Source organism: Cupressus sempervirens, chromosome 10, assembly GCF_028749045.1.
Source record: "Cupressus sempervirens isolate cs-2001-9-10 chromosome 10, ASM2874904v1, whole genome shotgun sequence".
Taxonomy (NCBI): domain Eukaryota; kingdom Viridiplantae; phylum Streptophyta; class Pinopsida; order Cupressales; family Cupressaceae; genus Cupressus; species Cupressus sempervirens.
Genome location: NC_143127.1, coordinates 444,333,034 through 444,347,439, shown reverse-complemented (window position 1 = coordinate 444,347,439; position 14,406 = coordinate 444,333,034). Strand labels below are relative to the sequence as shown.

Below are 14,406 nucleotides of genomic sequence, written 5' to 3'. Positions count from 1 at the left end.
AAGTTGAAATGAAATTTTGAATAACTAAATAAATCTCTTGAAGTTTCAGCGAAACATTCTGATACATGAGTCTATCCTGATCAGCAAAATCAAAGGCAGTTGAAAGCTAGAGTCATCTTTGTAATCACACAATTCATCCATTTAGTACATTAGAAGATTTTGTTCAAGAGAGGATAGAGTACTCCTGATATTTTATTTTGTGTTGTCTGTAGCATTAAACACACACCAACAATAGCCTTTACTGAAATTGGAAATCAATTTACACATTCAAAGCTTGCAAATAATTCATCCAAGATTGAAACTACCATTCACTGACGTAATAAATTGGTAAGGAAGAATGTCTCAATTAGTTTTAAACCTGTGACTTAATTATTTATCTTCATCTACTGCAATCTCTGTGGTTACAAAAAGCTACAATTTCTTTGTGTTAATTTAGTTTGAATGGATGCCTTAAATTTATGAAGCCACTCAAATGTAGTAGTACCCACATAAGATTGAAAACTGATCCCAATACTTGTAGCTGCTTCTTCACTGTATGGCTGAATGAAAAATCATGAGATTCGCTTGTAGTTGCATCCAAGCATACACCTTTAAAGGCTTTTGTTCCAAAAGGCAATATGAGATACTTGCAGAGAAAATTTATTACAAAGATTCATAGATAGAATACCCCATGAATTCCTCCAATCAATCTTTTTATAAAAATCCTTCAGCTCCAAAAAGCATTGACTTCCTTCCCCAATACCTTAACTTCGGCAATTTCAGGAATTAGTGATATTGTCAATTTTGTCTCCTATTTAATAAATTGCACCATGGAGTTTGTATTAGGAAGACTTAAGTGGCCCCATCTAATGGTTTTTAATAAATAATTAAATTCATATTAACAACTAGTATAGCTTTTTGGCCCATAAACTTAATTATTAACTTATCCCCATTATTAATATAATGCCTTAGCCTATGGGAAGCAAAAATAATAGGCTAGCTTTATTATTTATTTTATTTATTAAGGTGCTAGGAGAAAGGGAACATTATACCCACTCTCACAATTGGAACCACTTCTCACCACCTCCTCAACAATGAGGTTGGACTCTATCCTTGTAGGGGAGACCTTCTAGGCATAAGATGATAACAAGGTTACTATTGTGCCTTCAACACTTAGTGGGGTAGTGTCAATGTTTCTCTTGGACCAAGATCCTCAAGATGGCTCATAGGTCACGTATACTTAGTGGTGGTGAGTGTGTTTCCTGTTTTGGCCAGTAGTTATTAGTCCTACATTTGCATTGTTTCTGTTTTGATGAGTTGTGCATACCTACTAGCTGATTTTTATTGTAAACATTCTATTATGTGCCAATGTTTTTGATTAATATATGATGCTCATAGAAGTGTTTCCAATATAATACAAAGAATAAATGTTGCATTCTACGCTACTTAACAAAATCATAGAACCATAATTCATGGAAAGGAAAGGTCACGATGAAGGAATTTTGAGCACTTAGACTTTCTAGAAAATTTGTTTGAATGCTAGATTTATTTGTAACTTGAGCCATAAATGGAAGCATTCACATAACTGAAATATTTGAAACAATATTAGAATAGCAAAAAATAATAAAATATAATATACTATTAAGGACAATATAAATGTGGATGGAAGCCCCATATAAGTTTTAGTTTGTGAACTGCTATAATCCATATGAATTTATCCGAAAAAATGCTTCCACGTTACAAGGTCTAAGGCAAAAGAATCCTTCTTGGATAAGATATACCATCTTGTTTTGATAAAGTTTTCCAAAGAGAATTTTTATAGTTAAATTTTTAACATTTAATCAATTCCAATAACATGTCACACAAGACAAAAAGAGAGATATGCCATCACACCTTTAAAACATACTCTTTTGCTGAGGCAGGAATAATTTCTGAGCCAAAGTCATTTGCAGTAGGAAAGCGCCATCTGAAATTTAAAAATAAAATAAAAGTTAAGGGTCTTTTTGAAAAGTAGTGCATTAGAAATAAATTTTCTTCCTTACTCCAAAAGTAGTTTATAAATCATGAACCATAACATTCACATGAGAATATACATCATTTTGGAAGATATAAAATAAACAAATGGCAAATGTCAGTTTGTCAAAAAAATCATGTCTGATCAAAAAACAACGAAGTACTTAATTGTTTCACCAGAGAGCTCCATAGAGTTTTTGCTAAAAAAAAATACAACTTGAATTACATGAAACAATAGCATTAATCACATCCCTCCATTTTCTGTGAACAATGAATCCAATGTATGACTTGTAATGAATGCATTTTCCTTCAGTGAGCTGGTTTATTCAGTGTTCCAGGACTTTGTGAGTCCGAGCAAGACTCTACGAGTCCGAGGCAGAGGCGGCCTTTCTGAGGCAAATGGCCTCTGGACTCTGACGTGGCTGAGTCCTAGCAGAGTCCATAGACTCTGCTGAGTCTCGAGCCCAAAACACTCCCAAAAATTTTTAATTTTTTTTTTTAAATGTAAAAAGATAGAGATTTTTGGAAGGTGTTTTTGTTTTTCAGTGTATATTAATTCTGAAAATGATGTTGTGTATGTCAGGAATTTATTAAGGATTGAATCTTAAATCTTAAATCTTCAACTTTATATTATGTTCTTCAGTTTTTTTCTTTCAAAAATTCACTATTATACTTATGTGATCTATGTAAAATTGTGACATTATTAAGTAGCTTCTATTTATCTCAATTATTGTGTATTTGATATTAATTGACTAAATGATGCATGAAAAAATTGTTAAATCCTTAAAAAGTTTTGAATTTCATGGGTTTTTTGATTTTCCGAATCCTTGCCGAGTCCTGGCCAAGTCCGAGTCCGAGTCCAATTTTGACTTTCCGAGTTAGAGGCGAGTCTTAGTCCTGTAACTATCAGTTTATTAATTGTGAGAATATTTATGCTTGACTATATGATCTCTATGTAACACTCCACTTGGGAACTTGTGAGGACATTTTTTTCTAAACAAGAGTACATAACAAGTACCATAGTGATTTCGCAAACAAATAAAAAAATGTGGAAGGAAAGTAACTTAACATTTAACAATAAAGCCACTAAGCCATTAAAAAGTGACATTGTTATGAGTTGGCTTTGTTAGTAAACATGGAAAACTTTACTCAGCAGGCTTTTAATTAATGAAGTATCTTTAAAATTGTGTTTTGTCATTCAAATGGGTAACATATTTCCTAGATTGGGTTCAGCTGTACTAGAGGATAGGGAGTTGTGATTTTTTCACATTCTTGCATATTTTCACAAATTGTTGCCATGTTGTGATCTCATGATTTAAGTTATCGCTGTATGCATATATGTTTCATATTGGCTTTTTTCTTGTGATTACCGATTCATAGAGATTGCGTGCTTCAAAAATGGAATCAATCTGAATATGGATAGATGCATATTGGGATATGGATGCTTCCTTATTTAGCCTATGCCTTGTTTTTTCATGGATAAGTTTTAATGGTTGGTCATCTAGAAGCTCAGTTAGGAAATGGCTCGCAATGGGGGTCAAGGTCCTCATGTGGCCATCTAGAATAACCTATTGTGGTTTGTGTAAATAATTTATAAGAAAATAAATATTAACTAAAGACAAGGTTATAAAGATGTTAATTAGTGACTCACCCATGCCTTGAGTGCTTGCACAATGTAAGGATGGGAGTGGGAGAAAATGCATGTCTATCCAAGGGACAAAGTGATTTGGCATGATCAGACTCCTCATCCTCACCAAATGATTATCTAATTCCACATATGATCTTCCTTGGGCCGGGGTCCAAAGAGACTATCTATGATAACCCAAGGGAAAGAGCTATGTGATGACACTTCCCTATATGTGTTCTAGGTATCCTACATGTGTTCTTGGTTTCCTCTGGTAGTTTGTCTTAATTATATTTTGAGTCTTATTTTTCTTTACATCTAGTAAACCTGTATACCATCCCTCTCTTGTATTTGGATGTTGTATGTGTGCGGCCTAGTGTCTATCTCCTTAGTACGATGGGTTGGGCTTTACGGGTTCCCAAGCAGTGCATTACACTATACCATTAACATCATGCACATTAAACTAAATAGGCCAAATGCTTGTAATTATTGTCTCAACAACTATCGTCTATCACCAACTTTGCACATGAAAATTATCGACTATTATGCATCATTCATGTAAGGATCATGTCTTGAATGTGAAAAGTCCATATCATTCTATTAAGAAATGATCCTCAACCACTTTCTAATTGTTAGTGATTGAACAAATTGTTATTTTCAACATGTTTTATGTTGGAATCATTTATCGTTGCTCTAAAGATCAAATTGTCAATCCCCGATACAAATGCCAAATTTGACCTGACCCATGGGAGGTAGTTAAGCCATGTCACAAATCTCAAAGGATGTGTTCACCACCAAGTCAAAAATCTCCCCCTTGGCATCGAATGAGCCTTCAACACCCATTGAGGGACACTTTGCAATATCTCTGTCATAAAATAAACAATTAATCAAAAACTTGTGTATGAGCCAATTGATTTAGTATATCTCGGACCTGTTTTTATTTAATTGTTTTCGTAGGTGTGGTCATCGGCTATCTTTGTAAACCTTTGGAAAAGTTCCTTCGAAAGGTATTTAAGCACGACATATAGGTAGTAGTTGGTATGCGATTTGGATTATTTTCTTTATACTGCGAATTCCAGTTGGGATTCTTTGTTGTTCGCCATTTTGGAAGTGAAAGATCTTCCTTATTTGGCTCTCTTCGGTTTTGGTGGGATTCAACCTTACCCTATTCCGTCAGTGTATTACTTGCTACAGGCTTGGTAAATCCAGAACAACATTTTAGTCTGGAATATATCTATATCTATCTGTGTTCATTATACTCTAGTGTCTCTTGTATAATTTCTTGAATTGTCCGTTCATTCGGAGGACTTAGCATTAGTGCATCTAAAGATCAACTTTGTGTCACATTTCACCCTCACCGAATGCTCAATCCATTTTTGTACAGTAGCTCCAACCTCACTGTACAACCTCCTAAGAGCAATTGTACAACTTTCTATCTCCACTGTATGACCTTCTATCTCCACCATATGGCCTTCTATCTCCATTGTACAACCTTCTATCTCCACCTTACAGCCTCATATCTCAACCGTATGGACCTATATCTGAACTGTACAACTTCCTCTGCCTTAGTTGTATAACCCATTCAGACTTCAACATATGGCCTACCAAATATACACTCCTCCCTTCAGGCTGTACATTGCCTCTAGTTCACTTGAGACGAAATTGGGTATTCAGTGGTATCACATCTTCAACTGCAGGGACCGAAACATTACAGTGGTATCAGAGCTTCTGATCTTGCTAGCCTGTGGACAATGAATGAAAGTTTATAGCGAGAAAAGAAGATCCCATTCAGTTGATAGAATGGTAGATCAAGAACCCACTCCTGCTAAACTCATGCCGCAATTAAGAGTTCTTTTGAGGAATCAGGCTCAGATCAATGATACTTAGCGACTTATGGAAGAAACTCTCAGGAAACTGACAGAAAATAAGATATCTAGTGAACAAAATGGTTGCAGCATGGACTCAGTGTCGGGTAAAGAAAACCCTCATCCAGCACGCTCTTGACCTTCCATGTTGACCTTTCTCCCATAGACAGAAGTGCTAGAAAGAGAAAGAGAACCAACTTTCGCAAAAATACAAGAACAACTTAGAGTAGATTGGAGGAATGCCAATTTGGAAGGAGACATTTCATATAAAGATTATGTGGAATTGAGAATGTGTTATTCTAGAACTGGAAATAGAGGATATTTTAGTGATGATCTCAAAGGAAGTTGAGTAAAGTAAACCTATCGTCATTTGATGGATTGAGATCTATGAGTGCACAAGGGTGGGTAATGAAGGCAGGCACTTACTTCTAGCTCAATTTGATGCCAAAACAAGAAGCAGTTAAGTTTTCCAGTCTCCATTTAGAAGGAATAGCGCATGAATGGTGGCAACATGGTAGAATTACACTTGGATATTGTCGTCAGTAGATATTGTATAGCCGACAGGGTGTGTGTCAAGATGTATGTCGTCAGTATATGCCCCTTTGAGAAGGTTATTGTTATGTAGCCGACGGGTCCCTTTGGGAAGGTTCTTGTTATGTAGCCGACGGACCCCTTCGGGAAGGTTCTTGTTATGTAGCCGACGGACCCCTTTGGGAAGGTTCTTTGGAAAGTATATATTCACCCTTTGGGATCATTGTAAATCTTCATTCAAGCATAATGTAATATCTTTGGCATATGCGAATAATACAAAGAGTTCTGCTGTTCTTATCTATTGCCTGTATGCATTAATCTATTTACCCATTCGGTAAACATTTGGCGCCGTTGCCCCATGAACTTGGAAGGAGGGAGGAATAAAGATTAATGCCAAATCAGCTTAACAGGGATTGAAATAAGATAAACAGAAAAGATGAAATATGTATTGCGCAAGAAAATTTAATTTTGGCACAACAAGCTAAAGGCAAAAGGAGGTTTTAGAAGATTGCTAACGGACACTGAAGCAGTGAAGAGTTGTCGGAGGAGACTCGACAGCGGATGGAATTGGTGGTAGAAGCAAGGGAGGAGTTTTTGAGCTTGTATTCACCGAGGGAAGAGAATCCAAACGAAAGGGAATTGACTCGCACGGCTCGAAGTGCCGAGGGAGTACGAGCGTGGAGTGAACTCTTTGTCCACGATACACTTCCAAAACGGACAAATTCGCTTAACGGAGAACCTTCTTTACCAAAAAGCATAGCTGTCGAAATACAAAACGTTGGTGTTGGGATACAAAGCGTTGGTGTCAGGATACAAAACGTTGGCTTCGAAATACAAAACGTTGGCGTCGAAATACAAAACATTGGCATCGGAATACAAAGCGTTGGTGTCGGAATACAAAGAGTTGGTACTGAAGTACAAAACGTTGGTGTTGCAGTACCAAATAGCACCCCTACACAACATCCAGTAATAATGGTAGGACCAAAAGAAAAGTTGCCAAAATTTGATGGTGATGGAGTAGCCGACCCAGTTCGACATTGTAAAACATGTGAAACAATTTGGAGGGTGAATGGTGTAACAATACAAACGAATGGGTTCGACAATTTTTGGCAACCCTAAGGGGGGTAGCAATCAATTGGTATGCCGATATGGATCTGCAAGAATTAACCAGTTGGGACGATGTTAAAAAAGAATTTACCACTGAATTTCAATTGGTACGTGATGACAATGAGATTGTAGCTGAGATATACAACAAAAAACATGGCAAGAATGAAATAGTCCTAGTATACGCCAAGAAATTAAAGGACTTAATAAATAAAATGGAAAATAAGCCGGTAGATGGGTTGCAAAAAAGATGGTTCATTGAAGGCCTATGCCTGAAATTGCGGAAAAAGATGAAGATTGTGCCATCATCATCATACACTTAAGCATACAATTGAGCAATGAACTTAGAAAGTAAATAGAAGACGAAGAAAAAAAAGAATAGCTCATCTGATTCAGATGACGACATGCCTTCGGAAGAAGATAGCAGCAATGATGAAGGCAACAGCAAGAAGGTTTGAGCCCTCCAAAAGGATATGATCCGAATGATGAAAGAATTTAAGAATTTGCAGAAGGACGCCAAGGGAAATGAGCTATGGTGCACAGACTGCAAGACAGAAGGCCATACGAAGGGATCCTGTCCGAAGAACCAATTCTGCGAGATCTGCCAGATCATGGGACATTCCACAAAAGAATGCCCCTTCAATATGAAAACAAGAGGACCTCAGCAAGTGTTCTTGACACAGGAGGCTTCCGCATCAGGAGGGAGCAGGAACACCAGTACAGACTTTAACATAGCATTGTACAGGTTCCTTTTGATGCGTCTGTACAGCGATTTCCTGAAGGAATAACTAATGTGTTTGTATGGCAATTTTGTGGAAGGATAATTGATGCATTGGTATGGCAATCCATGGTGTACCTGTACATTAGCAGCACAGAAGAAAGGTGACAGGAGGTTTTCTATTAAAATAAAAATATCGACAAATAAAAAATGTTCAGAATGCATAATGGACGATGCCCAAGGGAAGGGAAAGACATAAACAGGTAGTAAAACATTAGTGGTTTCCAGAAAGAGTGTGGGATCAGCAAAAAATCACAAAGATAGTGTGTTCCATGCAGTTTTGTGTGGGTTTCAGATTGCTAATTTGGCCCCAGGACCCTGCAGGGGCCCTGCCCCTCGACCCCGCTGGGGGTGATGCCCCCTAGACCCCCAATTGATGCAGTTATCAGTCGTGGGAAATGTGACCAGTTGATGAGACCTCGAGCTGCTATAGGCATAGAGTGTCTGTGTACCAGAGGTAGAGAGAGCACCAGAGCAAACCCTTAGGAGAGGTGATATGCTTGGAGTAGGTGTTGGACATGAGGCTGTCTTGGTGGATGCATAGAGAGCTTAGGAGGAGCTGATCATCCAATTGAAGGCAGTATAGCGACACTTGGCTCAGTGTACCCAGGGGTTGGAAGCAGAGAAAGTGGCACGACAGGCTATCCAGGTCAGCTTGACTAAGGAGACAACATTGTGTTACCAGAGACTACAGATGCAATGTGGGTTGGAGACTAGTTTGGTGCAAGCATGGGACAAATGTGAAAGTGATGTGGCAGATCTATCTTGTTTTAGTTAGTCAGTTAATGTATTTCGTTTGTTAATTTGTCTTAGATATTTTGTAATTATCATCCAGAGACGACTTTTTCTTTTAGGGGGGATGATGTCCTTGCTAGATATTGTGTAGCCGACAGGGTGTGTGTCATGATGTATGTCATCAGTATATGCCCCTTTGGGAAGGTTATTGTTATGTAGCTGATGGGTCCCTTCACGAAGGTTCCTGTTATGTAGCCGACGGACCCCTTCGAGAAGGTTCTTGTTATGTAGCCAATGGACCCCTTCGGGAAGGTTCTTCGAAAAGTATATATTCACCCTTTGGGATCATTGTAAATCATCATTCAAGCATAATTTAATGTCTTTGGCATATGTGAATAATACAAGGAGTTTTGTTGTTCTTATCTATCGCCTATATGCATTAATCTATTCACCCATATGGTAAACAGACATGACCAGATCAACATATATGTGAAATTTACTAAAAGATTAATAGAGAGGTTCGATAACCAAGATCTGTAACTCAAATTCAAGGAGTTGGCATAGTTGAGGCAAATAGGATTAGTGGATCAATACATCACTAAATTCCAGAAACTATTTCGGAACGGCATCGGGTAGTATTGTTCATGGACGAATTGATGGAACCATTAAAGGGATGGGTTAAAGGGTTGAATCCAGCCACTATTTTGGAAGCAATCGAAAGGGCTCAAAGCATGGCACTTTTGTCATCTTCTTCCATCCGAAACAACTTCCACTCCAAGCCTTCATTAGCACCAAAAGAAAGCCGACCTTTGCCAAGGAAGCCCCTTATGGATGAAGCCACCATACAAGATCTAGGAAGGAAGAAATTATGTTTTGGTTGCAAAGAACTGTGGGAACCAGGACACAAATGCCTTGGAAAGGGGAAGGTACACTACATTGAGGTCATGCCTAATGACGAGCAAGAGGATTCTTCTACCGAAGTTGAATACCAACATGAGGTTCTTGAAGACATCAGTCTCAACCGTACGGAGAGAGTACCAGCATTGGTGAAACACAAAAGAACAATCACCCTTGCTGGCAGTCCAAGATATACAATTTTTAAGGTACGGGGAACTCTCCATGGTCAAAGGATGATTGTAATGCTGGACAATGGAGCTACCTTGAATTTCATTAACTCGTCACTTGCGGAGCAAAGGGGATTGCCCATAGAAGCTCACACAAGATTCCAAGTCAAAGTGGCTGGAGGGTCAGTGTTATCATGTAAACAACTTGTTCCCTAGTTAAGCATCACCATGGGTAACCACACAATAACAAAAGACTTCTTTGTAGTAGACTTGGCAGATATGATAGTCAATTTAGGAATAGAATGGATGGAATCTCTCAATGAATACACACAAAGTTTCAAGCAAATGGATTTCACTTTTGTTGTCGATGCAAAACAAGTGGTCATGAAAGGAATGATGAATGAAGGTCCAAAGGAAGTATCCGCACAGAAAATAGAAGCTATTTTTCGACATGATGACATTGTGTGGGCCACACAGTGCTTTGTGTCTATAGAGCCCACCAAGGGTCAACAGGCGTACTATCCAGATTCCAGATAATAAATTTCAAAACATTCTACATAAATATGAGCGAGTTTTCTCTGACATTCCGTCAGGTATACCTCCTCATCGAGGTTTTGAGCACATCATCAAACTAGAAATAGGAGCGAAGCTAGTTCTCACCACTCCATACCGACATCCAAAAAAAATCAAAGATGAGATCAAAAAGATGATTCAGGAACTGCTTGAGAAAGGATGGATCCGTCCTAGCTCTAGCACTTTCGCATCATCAGTAGTATTGATTAAAAGGACAAAACGATACGCATGTCTGTGGACTACCGGGCGTTGGCAAAGAAAAAGGTATACAGGTTACGAAATAGGTATGGTGAGCCCATTGTCAGTAGGCCTCACCCCATTCCCAAGATCGATGAATTGTTGGATGAATTGCATGGTGTGGTTTATTTTTCTAAAATAGATCTCTTCTCTAGATACCATCAGATCCGCATGAGGGAAGAGGACGTGGAGAAGATAGCTTTTTGTTATCACTACAGGCATTACAAATTCCTAGTCATGCCGTTCGGATTAACAAATGCACTAGCTGCCTTCCAGTCTTGCATGAATTGCATCTTCAACAAACAATTGTGTAAGTACTTGTTGGTATTCATTGATGATATCCTTATTTATAGAAAACCTTAGGAGGAACACCTAAAGCATTTGGATGAAGTCCTAAGGATCATGAAGGCCCAATCTTTGTTCACTAAGCAATCCAAGTGTGAATTCGGGATGACAAAAATATTGTACCTAGGGTACGTTGTCAGTAAATTTGGGGTTTAGGTTGTCATGTCCCCTTTTTAGCGACATAACTTTAACAGGGGATTTGCCTATCATCGACTCTCGTAGGCAAATGATTATGGGAAGAGGGTCATTTTTGTCTTCCGATAATTACAATTTTGCTCTCGAAGAATAATAATTGAGTAAGTGGGGCCTACTCGTCCTAATATTAAATTAAGGTTGTACTCTAACTTTATAAAGTTATTTATTTAATTTTATAAAGTTTTACATCATAAAAGATGATTCCGGAAAACTTCCAGAAACTTCTCAGCGAAGTGAATAAATAGAGGACATAGGGCTCCCATTTTGAACAAGCGATTTTTGGATTCTACTTCTATTCCAGTTGGAGCAGTTTGTAGCCATTTGGTCTACAAATTCTCAAATTGCCTTTGGGAACGAAAACTCCCATTGGTAAGCAATTTTGAGGGTGTGGAATATCACCCGAATTATTGCTAATTTGGAAGTGATATTACAGTCTCTTCACCAGGGCAAAAATTTGTGGCCAAAGGCCCATTATGATGGTACATCTCATTGAAGTCTGTTAGCAGTGAAGAATTGGGTGAGAGGCAATAGCCAAATTGAAGGAGGGAAACCAAAGTTTATAAAATGAAATCCTTCATTCCAACCTGTAGCGGCAGAAGGCAAACCGATACTTTACTTGATAGAGCTCACGATTGAGTACATCATTGATAAAGATAGACGGGCAGAAGGCATATTAATTTACATACGACCAAGGGTTTTATTTCTCTTCACAACGGGAGGAATCCATTCCAATCAAACCAGGTTTGAAGATTGTGAATCGCGCAAGTCCCGTGGTGTTGCATATGGATGGGGAAATTTAAAACATCAGCAACAATATTCCGTCTGAAGTGTGGGAGTCGCAGGCCCGAATAATTTTGCAGGTGACGATCTAACTCACTGCAAGAAATAATGCGATTTTTAGACCAGGCGGAAAGTAATGCGCATGAATATATGATGATTCATTGGATAGTTGGAAACAACTTACGAATACCCACCAGGCCAGTTCATCATTCCAACTGAAATAATTTTGCACGGGTTTAAACGGCAGTGGTGATAGAATGGCAACAACATTCGGTGAACGGCTAATAGATCTGACAAATCTCATGCATGTGACGAGGCAAATATTCAGGTTTTGTTTAGTTATATATATTTCAGTTCAGGCACTGTTATTCGATTGTTAAAATTTGTCATTATCTTAGTACTTGTAATAAAAATTATTTCCTGAATTTTGCTGGTACTATTGTCCATCGTATTTGTTACCTCTGATACTTGGTGAATTTGCTGGTAACATCACGAATTAAAGTTTTTTGTGCCAAGTGCCACAGTCCAGAATTGTTATTCTTAGTGACTCATATAGTGAGGGTCATTTCAGTGGTATCAGAGCAGTAGTCCTGCCATCCTGATTGGGTAGGAGTATTTTTATGCAACCATATTCCCAGTATTATATTCGCAAGAGAACCATATTTAAGGACGAAGATATGGGTGAAAGACAAACACAGAGTCCACCAAGATTTCCCAGAGTCGATGATGATGAAACCAGAGAGTTTTACAGAATCATGACTATTGGACAACAAGAAATAGCTCAGACACTACAGGCTTTGACTACCATAATGGAAAGAGTTGTTCAGCCCAGGATTCAGGATCAAGGAAGAGGCACATCTGATCACAATGATAGAAGTGTGGCAGGATCACAGGGTGCTCCTAGGCGCAGATCATGGACAGCAAATAGGCCTACTCGTCCCACCTTCCTAAGGGAAGAGGCTCAGGAGATGGGAGAAGACGATGTACCAGAAGATTTCCAGGATGATCTCAGGACTGCTACTGCAGAATGGCAGGCATTACCCCCGCATGTGCGTGAACTATTGAACTTTGATCGCTATTTAAACCAAAGGAGAGAACATATGAGGAGCAGCCGCCAAAATAGGAAGCCTAGAGGAGGTTATGATAGTGAGCTACAGCGAGCTGTTAGCAAACTCACTTTACCATTTTTCGATGGTAGTGGTTAGATGACAACACAAGCTTGGATTCATAAGTTGGACACCTTTCTAGCGTTAAGGCCTATGTCTGAAATAGATGCCATCAGGTATGCCACCTTGCATCTGGAAGGCGCAGCTCATGATTGGTGGTCACATGGAATGGTTACTTTGCAGCACAATCAGGTAACATCGTACCAGGACTTTGTGGATAGATTGGTTGAAAGTTTTGATAAGAAGGATCCAGAAATTTATTTTCGCGACCTTGCTCAGTTAAGACAGTTTGGCAATTTAGAGGTTTATATTAGTGAATTTCAAAGGTTGTCAGTCATGGTACCAGATGTGTTGGAAAGGAGGTTAGTTATCTTATTTACAGAAGGATTGTCTGAACCTCTCAAGGGATGGATTAAGGCATTTGACCCGCCAACACTGCAGGAAGCCATGAGGAAAGCACGGAGTATGGAGCTTACAGCACCCTCTAGCAGGTTCACTTCCAGGAGTACTACCTCTTTCAGAGACAATAAGAAGTTTGATAAGAATAAAGGGAAGAGCATTGAAACCAAAGGAAAATCTACTACACCCCTGGATGCAGAAGCATTAAACGACTTGCGCAGGAAGAAGTTATGCTTCTATTGCAAAGGTCCATATAACAGGGATCATGATTGTCCTTTGAGACCCAAAGGAAAAGCCAATAGGGTCATGTGGGTATATTATGAAGGATCAGATTCCGACAATGCGACAAAAGGGGATGATCACAGTAGTTCAGAGTCTGAGGAAGAAACAGGGAATTCAGAGCAAAAAGAGGAACCTGAATTGCATCTACAGCAGGGGTGTTTGTCTAGCATTCAGCAGGAAGGATCTTTTAGATTACGTGGTGTTCTATCAGGACAGAAGGTGATCACATTGGTTGATATAGGAGCTACACATAATTTCATCGATGCACGATTGGTCGAGCGCCGTGGTATTAAGACAGAAGAATTTGAAGGTCTCCGAGTACAGGTTGCTGATGGTTACACTCTTAAATGTAACAGGATGGTTAGAGATATGCCTTTACGCCTAAATAATTATGAGTTCAAGGCAGATTACCATGTGGTCAATATGGGCGACTTGGATATCATTTTGGGAATGACATGGTTACATTTATTAGGTGAGGTCACTTTTCGACTCCAGGACATGGAGATCAAGTTTGAAGTAAATGGGAAACAACATGTGTTGAGAGCTATCCGGAATAGCGACATCCGAACAATTTCTCTCAGATGATTAGAAAGATTGGTCAGACATGAGGAAATTGAATGGGCAGCCATGTGTACTCTCATGCCTACACAGGAGGAACAACAAAAAACAGAATATCATCCTGACATACGAACATTGAGGGAAAAATATAATAAGGTATTTAGTGATATCCCACCTG

The 14,406-nt window shown here is 38.8% G+C and overlaps 1 protein-coding gene across 3 annotated transcripts in view; it reads right to left on the bottom strand.

Annotated features, from left to right (window-relative positions):
* Positions 1–14,406, bottom strand: part of LOC149534628 (glucose-1-phosphate adenylyltransferase large subunit 3, chloroplastic/amyloplastic-like) — a 362,597-nt gene that overhangs the window by 117,617 nt on the left and 230,574 nt on the right. For all 3 annotated transcript variants that reach the window (XM_089803934.1, XM_089803935.1, XM_089803933.1), the window contains one exon: positions 1,873–1,945. In XM_089803934.1, coding sequence (XP_089660060.1) covers positions 1,873–1,945 — 73 coding nt within the window. The remainder of the gene's footprint in view (positions 1–1,872; positions 1,946–14,406) is intronic.